This window comes from Paramormyrops kingsleyae, chromosome 3, assembly GCF_048594095.1.
Source record: "Paramormyrops kingsleyae isolate MSU_618 chromosome 3, PKINGS_0.4, whole genome shotgun sequence".
Taxonomy (NCBI): domain Eukaryota; kingdom Metazoa; phylum Chordata; class Actinopteri; order Osteoglossiformes; family Mormyridae; genus Paramormyrops; species Paramormyrops kingsleyae.
The window spans coordinates 12,111,403-12,126,957 of NC_132799.1; the positions used below are offsets into that span (position 1 = coordinate 12,111,403).

The window sequence follows — 15,555 nt, forward strand, 5'->3', positions numbered from 1 at the left end:
CAGAGAAACCACACAAATATGTGAAGAATACAGATTTAATTAAACAGAACATGAGAATGGCAAATTCAAACATAGCATATTTACAGTTAATAAAGTATTTGGAAAAAAATTATATTTGTATCGAAAGCAGAAATAATAGGAATCGACTCTTGGTTTTTACATTACAATGAAAAAAATGACCCTGTTCTCTCTGTCTTCCACTGCTAGCGCTTCAGCAGTGTCAGCAGCATCATTGAAAACCACCAGAAGAATGCACTAGTTCTGATTGACAGCCAAAGTAACACCAAGGACAGCACCAAACTCAGCTATGCTGTCAAACCCTGAAAAGGCAGAGGCCCTGATCACTGGACAAGTGCTTAAGTGAAATAAGCACTGTGGAAGTTTTTAAAACCAGAAAAGTCTATACTCTGGGAAACAGAAAACAGGCACATGTCCAATGTCTTAAATTCTGGAAAAACATGGAAAATAAATTAGTTGCTGAAACATCAATGAGACAAAACCTTTGTCTTGCACATCGGTCTGCTCTGTTTCAGTTGAATCTCACTAAAAAAAATTATGTCTGTACATATGTAGAGGAATCATTTTGGAAGAAACTGTCATGTTGGTCCCTCATTAGCAAAAAATATTCAGACCTGCTCAATGTACAGGTGCACAGTTGTTACAAACTTTCCAAAGTTTGATAAAAAAAATGCAGTCTTTATATTTGGTTTGAGTACAAATGTCAAAATGAATGGGTTGCTGTATAAGTGAAGTGTACAATCTAGAAATAGTAGAATTTGAGATAGTGTAAAACAAACATATTCAAATAAATATAAGGCATACTTTGGCTTAAATGTACAAAACATAATATCTAAACAAGCAAAAACATTACAGAACAAAGACAACGGAAATATAGGTTGCCGTATTCTCAAAGTATTTACATTTATTACAAATCTGTTTAAACACATGAATGCCACCTGGGATTTATACAGTACAATATAGTGTCAATCTGTAACAGAGCTTTTCAGGCACTTTGTGTAAAAAAAATAGATTTATTTTCATACAGCTTTATGGAACCCATCACCCAGATGTAAAGAATAAAGTTACAAAGAGTGATTTATTTTTCTTAAGCAACGAAAAATATAAATGCTATTTGGTTATCCAGTGCTCCGCTGTATAAAGGGTGTCAGGTCATGTGACCAGACATAGTATTACTTAGTATTACTTCATTTACAGTCTGACATGTTTGGAGTGGCAATGCAATGCGCAAGTAATAAATTAGCTTTACAGCTATGGAAATGACAACGAAAACAGAAATGTCTTCTCAGTCCCAAAATCTGTTATTTGAAATGACACTTCCAGTCGGCAATACTCCTGACTGAACTATTAATATGTTCTTAAAGAAATGAACATGACTTTGAAGGGAACCCCATATTTACAAACATGCATAACAAGATGTGATAAATATACTATGTTTGGTGAAATACTGTTATTTTTCCAAGGGCAAAAAAGTTATATATAGGCTGTTCCTGCACTGAAGCTGAAAATTGGAGGGATTTTAATTTCAGATTTATAAAATTTATTAGGCATACCAAATACCACATGCCAAGTTATATACATCAATTTGTTCCATAAGTCAAAAATGTTCAGAAGTATAAAAATGTGTTATATAATTATTAATTGTTCGAATTTCAAATCACCTGGTGAAATCAAGCTAATTGGAAAATGCGAATAAAACTGAGGGAGTCTGGTGAAGTTATGCATTAATATGAGAAGCATAGGCAACTGTCTTGCATGTGTTCAATATTTGTACATATTATTATGCTCTTGAATTCTTTTGCAGATACATATGATGAAGAATGTTCATTATAAATGCATGGTTTGACAAACGATTTGGGATAAATGACTATTACACTCCAGTAATTATAACTGACAGTTATAATTACTGGAGATAAGTAAAGCATCATCTGAATTAAGTGTGGGGAATAAAAAAAAAAACATGAAACATTGTACTGCTGCAAAACGGACTGTAGAATGTAACAGCTTTTGAAAATTATTTCCACAGGAATCTTGTTACACATACAGGATATCTGCATTTCAAATATAGAGAACCTATTAGTAGGAATATACCCGTAAACTCTGTTAGCTTGTTATGTTCAGAATTCCTGACAATATGCCAGAAATATAAACTAAAGAATAATATACAACTATAATGCAACAATGCCGTTTTGACAAACTAAATGAAGCTATTTTACAGGGATTAAAAAAAAACTGAAAATAAACATGAATGAATCCCATGCTTCCCTGAAAGAAAAGCTTTTGAAACATTAATGATTAAAGGTGAGAATAGAAATCACTCAATGTTACAAAGTTGGATTACTGATTTCAAGGGGAAAAAATAAAGTCACCTGAGTTCAACTGTATGTATATTATACAGTTGTCACACAAGTAAAATGCTAAAATGCTACTGAACTTCTGAGCAAATATACCATGTTATCATTCATATTCGAAACCATCATTTGGCCAGTACAGAAACACTTCCACGTTTAACATCACTGTGCATGTGTTCATTTCTTCCAACTTTTATATACAATATGTGCAATGCATTCTTTTTCACATTTCAGTCCATTATATACATAAAACCCTTTACACGTTTGGTTTAAAGTTGTACCAGACACACAAAAAGAAATTGAGAACCTAAAAACTTTTTACTACTTTGATGAGAGAAATAAAAATATTTTTCATATCACAGGTTTCAATAGTGACAGTATTGGGAGAATTTTAAGTGTCATTTTCAACAATATCAGATAATGTTAAGACTTCTAAAGCCTTTAACAGAGTTACAGTCAATGGACTAGATGTATATATTTTTTAACTAATAATTTAGAACTTACATATAATGCTTTCCAACTACCCATAATGCAAATGGTTTAAAACAACTTGTTCCAGTCTCTGGTTGCTTCCATGAGATGTCGCTGACCATGGCCTATCCACTCTTCTTGGTTGTCAAATATTCGACCACAAAACCAGCAGCTGAATGATGATGACCGCTCAGTGGAGTCTGAGGTAGTATTCACAACCTGGTACTTATTCCTGCTGGTCTTTTTTAACTTCAGCTTTAAAATAAATCTTTCCCTCGCTGTATTCTCTCTGCGACTATGTCGACCATGAGAAGAGTTGTCGGGTACAGAGTGACTTCTCTTAAAAGGATTGCAGCTCAACTCGGATAGGGCATCTACAGTTCTTTGGGACAAAGCCACCTTCAGGACCTCTCCTTTGTACCTGCCGACTGTTCTCATGATGTTAGTCACCTCAGGGATGTCCACATCTGGGTGATTGAGCACTATAACAGGCTGGTTTCGTCGAGGACATTTAATGAGCTGTGAAGGACAGAAGGGGGACAGTCTCAATGTTCTCTCAACATCCTTAGGTACTGGCTTCCAATTGACAACATCAGGGAAAGCATCCTTCTCTTTATTTTTTTTGCTGGAGTGCCGCTTAGATTTAGCCAAAGGTTCTGAAGGATCTTGAGAATGAGATTTCCTCTTCTTCTTTCTTTTGGCCAACTGATGATTAGATCTTGGTTGAGGGAGGCGGACTCTCTTGAGTTTGTTATTCAAGCCCTCACTGGCACTCTTTTCTCCAGTTTTACCTTGTATGGTAGCGGAAGAGAATTTCTGCAGCTGGGAAACAGTAATTGGTGCATGTATGGAGGCTTGCGATGATCCTGAGGTTTTTATCCCTGTGGAAACAGTCAAATTGGATTGGTTTGATGACAGCAGAACATAAGGCGACTGCAAAGCACCAGTAGCCAGATAGATGGGCTGATTAGCGGCAGCATGTGTTGCTACACTGCTATTCAGTTCTCCACTACCAAAAGGATGGCCCCCATCGGAGAGATTTTTAACTATCTTAAGAAAAACCCTATTGCCTCCGCTGTCATTTGGATGGATTTGACTTGTGGGTTTTCCTTCTGGACTGTTCAGGGATATCCCCGTCTTAGCTGGAGACACATACCTAAGGATAAAAGCTTGGCGGCCAGCTTGTAAAATAGTAGCTTGGTCTTGAGAATTTACTGGTACTGCCAACATAGGCCTCATTGCTTGATTCTGGTGACCTTGGTTGACAGCCTCCCCATTGGGCCTTGCAACAGCTGCCATTACAGGTAGTGGTCTCTGAACCAAGAAACATGTCGGTGCATTCACAGTCCGTTCTCGGGACAGAGACTGGGTTGGACTGGACAAGATCAAAGGTCCTTTTAAAGGTGAACTGTTGACCAGTAAATGGCTGGTACTGTTACTGGAACCCTCCTGTACACAGTTAAGCGCTGGGTTTTCTTCCCCATCTTTAAATAAACCATAACCTGTTTCCTTGCCACCCATAACCCGTGCAGTTTTCCCTATTCTGCCGTTATTCAGAGTGAAAGCCAGTGCTGCTGTCGTCTTACCTGGTCTTTCAGTTCCAGGTTTCAAACAAGAAACATTAATTGGAGGAACAGAAGACCCTGAAATCATCTTAAATCCTGGACTGCTTTGTAGCTCAACAGGCACTGCAGAGTTATTTTCAGCAGTCTGTAGAAAAACCTGTTGCTTACCATCTTTTACATTAAAAGGTTGAAGTATCCTCAAAGTTGTTGTAGCTTGTCTGAATACACCATTGGTCACAGCAGTGCCAATCCTCTCCTTCTCAAGCTGCTGACTAATAATAGCATCAGAATGTTCCTCCAGTATGCGCCCCAAGGCAGCAGCATTACATGAACTTCCTGGTACTTTCTGAATGCAGGAGCCATCAAGACCTTTTTCAGGGACATGGTTTTCATGTTCAGTGGCAGAACCGAAATCATCTATGTTAGTCTCTCTCTCTTCATTAAGGTCAGTGTTATTGCCAAGAAGCAAAGACTGTTTTCCTTCCCGTTGAGAGGTGCTTTTCAGTGTTGCATCCGGCCTACAAGCCAAACCTGGAAAGTTATTCAAACCGTTCGACTCTTCTTCAACAGTGGCAATACATTCATCTACTTCAATTTCACTATCTGGAACTTTTTCCATCAAAGGATCAGAATTCAACAGAAGCTGTTCTGGAATTTCGTCATTGTGACAGTCCTGCACACTAGCCATGGATGAGTCATCTGGTGTCCGGTTGCTATCAGCCAAAGACGCTATTTTAGAACTATTTGGCTCAGGCCCATCAGTCAGAAGCTCTGAATAACTCTGATCTTCAATAGGTAGGGATACATCAGAAGAAAAACTAGAGGTGTCCTTCGAATAGTTGTGAAAACTGAAGACTTTTTCACTGGAAGAATTTAACCCAGAATTACTTTCACTGTCAATGGTAATATTTTCTTCACAATCAGTAGGTGAATGCATTTCTTCTAGAGCTATACATCTCTGTTCTTGTTGAGTAACAGTCGGTTTCAATGCATTAGCAAATGCTGCAAATGAGGTTGCACCTTTTATTTCACTGGCTTCCTCCATACTGGATTTTAATAAAGACTTCTCATTGGCAGGGCCAATATTGGCAGCAGTTGCAGAGACTTCCAATAAAGGGAACTGGTCATTGTTGTTTTTTGCCTCTGAAAATGTCAAAATTCTAGACTCCTCTGTCCGTACAGGATGGGAAGGCTGCTCATCACCATTTTTCTGTACCACACAACTGTTTTCGCTGTTTCTTCTGACAAGAGGGTCTAAGCCCACAAGTGCTGTGCTCTTACTGGAGTCCAAGTTGGAGGAATTCAGTTGGCTGCTGGTTTGTTCTACACCATAAACAGCACAATCAGAACTGTTTACTTCAGTCAGAAGTGTTTCTGATGTGTGCCTATCCATTTCCTTCACTGCAGATGACGACAAACCTGTCTTAGGAGTAGCCTCTTGCTTTCCCGATGGAATAACTTTGAGGACTAAATGCTTTTTTCCATCCACCATCTTAAACCCCATAACTTTTGTAGTGCAATTTGGAGGGATTGAAATTTTATTTTTGACCATGAGCACAGTGAGCCCATTGCTACTGGGGTTCATGAATCCAACATTGGGTGTAACTGGACTATCGAACTTAGACTGTGACAATGAAGGAATGGCTTGGGAAACAAACTGCTGTTCAGTCTTAAGGGCCTTAATCCATTTCTTACTCTCTTTCTCTGATGCAACAGTTCTCTCGAGGAATTGCTGGGTCTCCTCCAAAGTCTTTTCGGGATTGGAGAGTTTTCCATATTCTTCCAGTAGACCACCTCCAGACAAGGCATGTAGCCTCTTAGACATCCAAGTTTCCCTGGCTGGATTCTTTGTAAGCAGAAGCTTCAATCCAGGTGATGAGTTCATTAGTGTTTTAGAGTTCTCTGCTTTTACTCGCCACTTTTTTTTCTCTTTTGAGTGAGCAGAATTCATATGCCTAATAATGTAATCCTTTCGGGGAGCCCTGTAGTCACAGAACTGACAAGAGAATTTCCCAGAGTGCACCAAAAGATGTTTCTGAAACTCTCCACTTGTGTAACTTACATGCTTGCATTTCGGGCATTTGTACTGAATCTCGTTATGTCGATGTATGTGCTGCACAATTGTTCCCACATCCTTTGTGGAAAAATTGCATCTTTCACAGCGGTAGAGGCCATTCTGGCTGTGGTACATGCTGAAGTGTCGGGTTAGCTGCAGCAGAGTGTACTGAACACTGTCATTGCAGACCTCACACCTAACGAAAGTGTCACGGTGCCCTAACCGATGACGCTGAAGGTTGGAGAAATCTTGGGTGATATAACCACACAAGTCACATGGAAAAGTAGGTAGGCTTCCCTGGTGAACTCCCTGAAAATGCTTGGATAGGTCATTAGGACTAAATGTTGTGTTGCCCTTGCATTCAGAACAGCTAAACCTGAGTATTTTGCCAGAGATGCTCGTCCCCTGCAGGTTCTGGGGTCCCTTAAGGGGGGGCTTCTTGAAGGATTTCCTAGCTGTCTGCACCTTGTTTCTCTCATGGCTCTGAACTATTTTCCTCTGACCATGTTCATAAACATCCTGCATCACTGGAAGCTGAACCGATACTGCCATTTGCAGTTGCTTCCTCGGGGTTTTCTCATGATTTTCTATATTATTGCCTTCAGGAGGGTCATCCTGGGTGGTGTGGTCTGCCTCCATGTTTAAATGTACAGATTTCTACAAAAAAGTAAAAGAGAAAAACATTCTGGTTAATACTAACATTGTTAGATGATATAAAGCATGTTTAGTTGGTATACTTAAAACTAACATTTTTGTTTGTAGCATATTTTTAAAACCAATTATACTACTGTGGTTTTCCACACAGCATTTCATAGACCTAGCTGTCCAATAGAATTTATGGCAAAATGCAATATAGAGTACAGGTCATCAAAAATGTATATTAATAACATTGATAAACAAAGAAATGACACTTAGTTACACCTATTCAGGCAATGACAAAATATAAGCCACAGCTCATAATCGACAAACTTCTGTAGAAGAAAAACGTTTTGTCTACCATCTAGTACAGGGAATTGAACGTGACCCCAAGATACAAATGATTAAGATTAAAAATGAAACACTGGTATTATTTTGAGGAGAGAAAGACTTAATGTGCACAAACCAGCCATTTTAAATATAGAAAGTGCACCCAATGCCATGAATTAGGACAATAAAGGGTAATTCCTTGGGAAATTAGTAGATTTTATAAAATGTTCCCGACTGTCCATCTTAGATTTGCTTCATACTTTACGCAAATAATGTCATTGTATCCAACAACTAATATATAAAAAAAATTGGCTTGAGTTTAACATGCAACGTCAATGTCACAATTAGGGATGGGCCAACATTGTTTCAGTTCCGATACAATTCCGATTCACTGCCGATACAGATTCTGATACAAGACTCTTCTTACTTTCATATTTAAATTATATGAAATTATTAAATTATATATATATATACACACACAATATAAATATTTATATTTATACTTTATACATTCATATTTTAAGTAGTAAATGAAAATGAAAAAAACGTATGCCAAAGAAATCTTTACTTAGGCTACCAGAAACATACATAACATACTGTTCCTGCTCGTTGGTGTATCTTGTTTTAAGAGTTTTTGAGGCATTTGTGGTTCAGTTCAAATATCTTCCAGAGTATACGCAAGTGGCGAATGCTTAAAACGCCCCACAATTTTTCTTCTGCTGGCAACAGCGTCATTTACATTTAGTAGCAATAGCAGCCCCTCGTGTATCACAAGCTGTAGCAAATGTGCAAAACAGCCAAAGCTAGCAACCCCCAAATCAACTTTTTATCATATTACTCACACAATTACGTGCTCTTTGTTTAGTGGAATTTTCCACTAAATGCTGCTTCCACCTCTCAAAACTTCATCTTTACAAAGATTGCAAATCGTTGTACTACTAGTTGTTGTTAAAAATGTAAAATCCCTCCAGATCGTCACCTTATTTAATGTTCTTACACTCTTCCTGCTGCAAAAAGTATGCATGTAACGTCACAGCAGGAAAATGTCATTGGGCTCACACCCACTGAGTGGCAAAAAAACTGAGTGGCAGCAATAGCGTTCAATTCTGCAAAAAAACACATCTAAAATGGGAAAGAGCTGTCATGTGATTGATTGTACAAATTGATTTAGCAAGACTGCTGATTTACAGACTGCTGAAAACTAAATAAGTAAGTATCGGACGTGGATCGGAAACATACGGCCAATACCCGATCTGTGTAATAGGGATGGATCGGTTCCGAATGAATATTGGATCGGTGCAGCTATAGTAAGCATTTGCCTCATCATCTTTGCCATCCCAGCCTAAATGAAGCTAAAGTATGTAGCAAATGGACATAGGCTGTGCAAAAAATAGTAAATAATAATTATATTAGCATACACTACTTACTTTTGCAGTACTTCATTTATGAGTACAAATCGCATTCATCAGACAAGTATGGGATGAGATTCTTCGGAACTAACAGGTTACAGTAAAGGAATAATTGCATTTTGTGCCTAAAAATTGTCATAATTATCATAATATTTTAATGTCACGTTGCAAGCAAACAATTATCAGGTTGCTGTCAAATTAAGCAAGACAGGTGATTAAGATTTGACCCTGATCAAGAAAATTCAAAAACATGCAATATATATTAGATAATATGCACGTTAAAGTATAGTAGGGTGAATATGTTAACTCACGAAAGTTAAACTATAGGTAAACTGCCTATTACATGAAATCCAGTTCAATGATTACAAGCAAAACACAATAATAAAGCAATAATAATTATGAATGTGACACAGCAATCCTTACTGGTTTGCACAACCAACAAAAGCAAACATTCTACAGGTACTCATTTTATCAGTGCATTCATGAAAACATCTGCAGGAGTTGCTGGAAATTACATCAAGTGACCAAAATATTAACATCATGGTTTCCCAATTCCAGTCCTGGAGGGTCAGATTCCAATACAGTTTGCAGATTTCCATGTTCAAACACAACCTAATCAGCTAATTATCAGTTTTAGTAGGTGTGTCTGAGCAGGGAAATCTGCAAACTGTATTACAAACTGGCCCTCTAGGACAGGAAGTGGTTAACCCTGATTTACATACTTAACCCTATAAGTTCCCCCCACATACAATTTCAGAGAGATTTATTATTATAACACACTATTTCACTTCTTTAAAGCATATGTTTGTCAGCGTACAAAGAGCATAAACAAGCAAGGATTCAATTTGCACGTCAGGCAAATATCAACAGAAAGAGAGACTGGGGTCTAATTTTGCAGTGGTCTATAACATGTATAAAAAATATTAAAATAAAGTCACAAAGAATGTATCGTAGATTTACCCTCACCTCAGAAATGTTACAGAAGTGTAGACAACATGTCCAACATTCTATGGAATATTCCAAAGCCAAAGTAAACTAATGAAGCTCGTGCAAAATTATTCAGACATGTACCTGGCAACCCCACGCTTGCAATATTCATCAGTTTGCCAGCAATTAAAAGTCAAAACAGCAATGCAGCAGTATGCGCTGCCCTATGATTAAAAGAAGTTTCGCAAAATTAAAAACCTTAACAATGATTAATAGTTATTTAAACTAAATAAAAATACAAATATTTGAGAATAATAGAAAAAAATATATAGGCATAAAAATATAGCAGTAAGAGAAATCAATATGTCTCAGTTAAGACACTAGAGACCCCATTTTACAACTATCAGCTGTTCGACAAAGATTCTTTCAAAAGCACTCATGAAAATATATCCACAAATTGTGCAGCAGTAATCACCGAAGTCCTATTACAGCTTTATTATTTCAGATCTTTTTCAACAAGCAGAAAAATTACACCCAAATGTCTTCAAATAATTCTGGTGTTTTTTCGCCCCAAGAGCTTGCCTTTTTGTGAAATACGTGAAAGCATGAATTCTCGGCCTAAGAGGAAAAAGCAAATATTTTTTCTGTACTGAAGAACTGAAGCACTGAAAAAGACATAAATTTCATATTTATTATAAACTGTGCTTTATATAAGGTGCTAGAGTCACTCCTGAAACCTACACTTATATCAGTAAATACATGAATACTATCAAGAGTATAACGAGTTACTTGTCTTTTGTTGCGAAGATGCTTGAAGACATCAGATGTGCAATGACATCGATAAGATATTAAAGAGTATTGACTATCACAAGCAAAAAGCCAGTTTGTCAAGATATATTTAACTTCTTTTAATAATTGTTGGTACAGTTAAATTATATAACTGGTAAGAGAAATAACTGAAGAGTAACAGAAAATGCAACATATTTTTACAAACATTAAAAAAAAAAAAACATATTGCATTATAACAATAGAAACTTGGTTATCTAACTAGACCAAAATGTTAAGTGAATGATACCCCACCCCAAAAAATTAACACCAGGGCCTAATCATTGTAGTCTTCAAGGATTCAACAAAACATGAATCAGTACATTCTCCACGATGTATTCTGCCACAGGTGTGTCTTATAGATAACCATGTTCCATCCCATTAAACCTAACAGTCGGGTTTTCCTCCTCTCCTAATGAACTAAATAGAGTCATGGAAGCTCCACGGTTTACATTGTTCATAAGTTTACAGCACAGTCATCTTGATTTCCTGTTCCATTCAGGATGCAACCAAAGGAGAAATCTGCAGAATAGTTGGGCTTGGTCATTATACCTGACTAAAATAATCCTAATGTATTACCCTACAAATACATTATTGCACAGTAAAACAGCGGTATAATGCACCATCAATACTAATACTAGATACCTTCTTCCAGTGTATGTTCATATGGGTATATCAGGAAGACTCAACAGAATTAACATGTTCATGATGAAATCTGATTTCAGTTGTAGAACCACTGTGATCCCTACATGTGCCTTATGTTGACTACTTTTCAAGGAAGTGTTTTCAATGGAATTCTCCACTTATACAGGGGGAAAATGGATTCTAAGCAAATACTACCTAAAATCAACATTAACCCAACTAGTTATCTCAGTTGAAAAGAAAACAATTTACAGTGTGAAAACTGGCCCTGACCTCTCAGGTTGATACTCCCAGTTGACTTTTCAATAAAAAAAACCTAATGCATGCTACAACTTCAAAGCAACGCGGACGAATACATTATATCATGTAACAAGCTCGTTTTTGCTTTAATCCGAGAATATACATTTACATAGTTCATCTCTCATGGTTAAGCAATCGATAGAAAAATAGCGCTTCGTGTCCAAACTAACAATTAAACATCTGACTAGTAGAGATAGCCGGGCACTATTTTTGTTACAAATTTCAGATATCGAGACGCCCCCACCCACGCCTCAAATAAGTAAGTAATTATATATTTAAAAATATAAAATTATCTGTCTATTCCAACGCAATATCATCTTTAGAATTTATATGAAATACTTTATTGATACTTCGGCTTGAACGATGTAAAACGAAAGACTTAAGCTGAATTTACCTTTCTTTCTCTTTAGCCTAGCAGGTCACTGACGGCGGCCATGACAGCTCCATCCGGGTATGTTCTGTGAGTGTGTAGAGGGACGCTAAAGCGGATGAATATGGATTACCTGAAAGACTTTGCTTTGCGTTGTTTATTTTACATGTTTTGCAGTAATGCATATAGAATGTTTGGTGTTCGTCTTTTTGCAGTATTCGAATATGAAACCGAAACTCAGAATTTAATCTGAAACTCGGATCCGAGTCCCTGTGACTCTATGTGCCTCTTCCTCCCAGATTGTATCAACACAGTTTATAACAGTAGTATTAGCCCACAGTAAAACGTCATACGATTTGCCCTTTTCTGACGGAGCTCAGACACACGCCATTGTCCGCGGAAAAGCTGTTTCACCAGAACCTAAATGTGTTTCATTTTAGACGTTCTTCATGTCCTTAAAACATAGTTATTCAGTTGTTACAGTTAAAAGATGCATAAAAATAAGATCCACGAATTAATACGTATATGAACAATATAATCATTGTATTAACTGTTCTGCCCTGGCCATGCAAACACTGTTGAGGACATATTTCTGTTCATGATGACTTAACAATGAAGAAAAACTGTAAAATACATGTTTTTAATGCGAAAATGCTTTGTAGCAGCACTGTAACATACGTCATACTGCCGCGTTTTACCATTGTGAAACCATCTATTGGATATGTATATAATATGAATAAAACAATCCCTCATGAAATGTGTGTTCAATCTGAGGATTTTACAAGGTACTTGTGCTAGGAAATAGGTCTGGCATGGCTTTCAAAATATTTTGTCAATTAGGGTAACTAATATTGTTTTATATATATTGAATTGAATATTTATTTATTTGCAGACTCATGGTCCATAAAAAAATATAATTATATATAAATATAATATTCAAACAGGTTTTTGTATGTCATTCCAAAATTCCATTGGATATGTATTATGCAATTATACATTTATGCATTTGTTTATACATTTAATACCAATTTCCATTGTATTTCTGTATCTCCCTCTCTGTGGAGTCCCACTTTGTGAAATCAGGTACTTTGTCAAAAGACATTTTATGCTTTATATTCAAACTAAAGAGAAGTTAAACACTCAAAAACTTAAAGGAACAATACTGAGGTATGTTGATTGCAGAGATATTCGGAACTATAATGCCTGTATTTTATTGAAGTTCTTCTAGGCATCAGTTACAGCTGGAAATCTTTTGAGTAAACCCCTTTGCACTGATGCTGTATTTCCACATTCTTTACCACAGATTTGTTCAAGCTCTTTATACTTTTAAGGATTTTTGATGCATAGTCAAGACTGAGCCACCCCCGTGTACTGTTGAGTGTGTGATGCAGATCATGCTGAAAGATTATTTATTTTCAATGCATTTATCAGTCGCTGTTTTTGTGACACTTCTGAGGAAAATCTTTGCAAATAGCATATTGGTGGTGGTGTCTGGAGTATATGTTTTGGGGCCTACATTTAGTTTAACTCTTGGCAGAATGTATGAGTTTGATGTCTTCTGACTAATGCATTTTTATACGTTGAATTCAGGTGTTTCATTCAATCCCATTGCCACAGGGATATAAAATTAAGCAACTTGCCATGCAATCAGGTTTATAAACATTTGTGAAAGAATGAATCAGCTTGTGAAATTTCTTCCCTACTAGATATTCCATGGTCAACTGCAAGTGGTGTAATTGCAAAGTGGAAGTGTTTTGGAGCAACAGAAACTCAACCACAAAGTGACTGACCACGTAAAGTAACAGGGCAAGGTCTGAGGCGCATAGTGTGTAAAAGTCTCCAATGCTCTGTTGACTCAGTAACTACAGAGATCCAAACATATTCTGGCATTAACAGCGCAAAAGCTGTGCACCGGGAGCTTCATAGAATGGGATTCCATGGCCGAACAGCTGCCTGCAAGCCTCACATCACCAATTGCAATGCCATGCGTTGGATAGAGTGGTGTACAGCACACCACCACTGGACTCTGGAACAGCGGAAACATGTTCTGTTGAGTTACAAATCATGTTTTTCCTTCTAGCAGTCTGATGGACAAGTCTGGGTTTGGTGGATGCCAGGAGAACGTTACCGGCCTGACTGCATTGTGCTAGCTAGTTGTCCCCTAGTCCCTACTTTTCATTCAAACACAAGCTACCAGGGACGAACTTGCAGCAATAACTTGCTTATTGCTGATAACTTGCTAATCAATATACTGTAGTGCCGGTGGGATATGAAGAAGCCAATTAGCATGTCCCAGCATGCCTTGAGAGTAGCTGTAAACAGCCCTCGTTTGTGTAATTGTTAGTACTTGCTGTGTTCCCGATTCTTGTGTGTGCCCGTGCCTGTGTCTTGCATGAACCCTGTCCGATCCTCATGTGGCTCTAGTTATTGTATAAATTACCCACCATGTGTGTGTGTCACTGACCTGTGTCTGACCTGCATTTTTCCTAGATATGTGTGCTTCTGTGGTTGTTTGGTGCCTGCGTTAGTCCTATTAAGGACTTAGTATAAGGGCATTCTTTCCTCTTTAAAAAGAACCTTCTAATCTCTTGCCAGTCCCGCAATGCCTTGGTCTGCCAGATGTTACACTGGTGTCAGAAGTGGAATGCCAGGGTGCTGCACTACTGGGGTAGGATCTTCACAACATCACTCGGCAAGCCCACTCCAGCCTGGCGGACCTGAAGGCAGCTTTGAAGCAGCAGAATGGGAGAAGCAGTTGTGATTCTCTGGCGGGCAGGGCTTGGGACTGGGGTCGGTGAGATCTGAGGCTCATCTGCTGGTGCTGCGAGAAGAAAAGGCACCGGGCAGTGCCCAGAAGCCCATCCCAGAGCCGCCAGCAGACAAGCACAATAGAGAGAGTGAAGTGCTCCGGATGTCCTGCCCCGGACCCGTGCAGCATGCCCTGAGGCCGCTCCTGCCATCCCGCCGGCTCCCTGTCCGAGGCGGTGTCAGCAACTCGGGAAGGCGGGACCTCCAGGAGGATCTGCCTGCTCACTGGCTAGTGACATCTCACAACTCACCAGCTGTGAGGAGGCGTGTCACATGGTTGAGGCTCAGCTGGCACGAGATCGAGGACGAAGAAGCAGCAGGAGGGTCAGCAGGACTGGGAGCAGCTGTGCAAGGAACGGGTCAGCTGGGAGTGTGAGCGCGACCACAAGAAGCCTCTGGCTGAGGTAGTGGAGGCAACATTACTCAGCCACGAGACAGCTTTGCTTGGCCGAGACCCCCAGCAGAGACTGCACCAATCTCTGGAGCAGGCAGAGCGCAACTTGGAGTGGCTGTTGGAATGGAAGCGGAGTTGGAACAGCTGGGCAAGGCCACTCGAGACATGGAGCCAGAGGACCTGCAAGAGAATCAGCCTGGCAGACAGCAACAGGTCCCCACAAGGCCACGGGGGAAGAAGGGCCGGGGTCCAGGGGGACTCGTATTGCCAGAGCCTGTCTAATCCTCACATGTCTGTAACCATTGTATAAAATACCCACCGTGTGCCGTACAGTCCAGCATCAGGCCTCCTTCTGTTTTGCTAATATGTGTGATTCCGGTGCTTGGTTGGGGCTTAGGTTAGTCCTTTAAAGAGCTGAATAAAAGGGAATTGTTTCCCTTTTAAAAAGAGCCT

At 38.8% G+C, this 15,555-nt stretch overlaps 2 protein-coding genes across 6 annotated transcripts in view; one reads left to right on the forward strand and one right to left on the reverse strand.

Annotated features, from left to right (window-relative positions):
* The window catches only part of blnk (B cell linker), a 25,761-nt gene extending 25,272 nt beyond the window's left edge, over nt 1-489 (forward strand). For all 3 annotated transcript variants that reach the window (XM_023824140.2, XM_023824143.2, XM_023824142.2), the window contains one exon: nt 208-489. In XM_023824140.2, coding sequence (XP_023679908.1) covers nt 208-324 — 117 coding nt within the window. In that variant the 3' untranslated portion in view covers nt 325-489. The remainder of the gene's footprint in view (nt 1-207) is intronic.
* Nucleotides 20-12,309, reverse strand: znf518a (zinc finger protein 518A). 3 transcript variants are annotated; one of them, XM_072709613.1, is made up of 3 exons: nt 11,925-12,309; nt 4,574-7,118; nt 20-3,721 (listed from the first exon to the last, which is right to left on the reverse strand). In XM_072709613.1, exons 2-3 carry the CDS (start codon nt 7,098-7,100, stop codon nt 2,910-2,912), a joined length of 3,339 nt encoding a protein of 1,112 aa, XP_072565714.1. In that variant the 5' UTR covers nt 7,101-7,118; nt 11,925-12,309; the 3' UTR covers nt 20-2,909. The 3 variants fall into 3 exon arrangements, with proteins under 3 accessions (XP_072565714.1, XP_023679907.1, XP_023679906.1); XM_023824139.2 differs by having other exon boundaries at nt 20-7,118; nt 12,034-12,309; XM_023824138.2 differs by having other exon boundaries at nt 20-7,118; nt 11,925-12,308.
* Nucleotides 12,310-15,555: the final 3,246 nt, after the last annotated feature.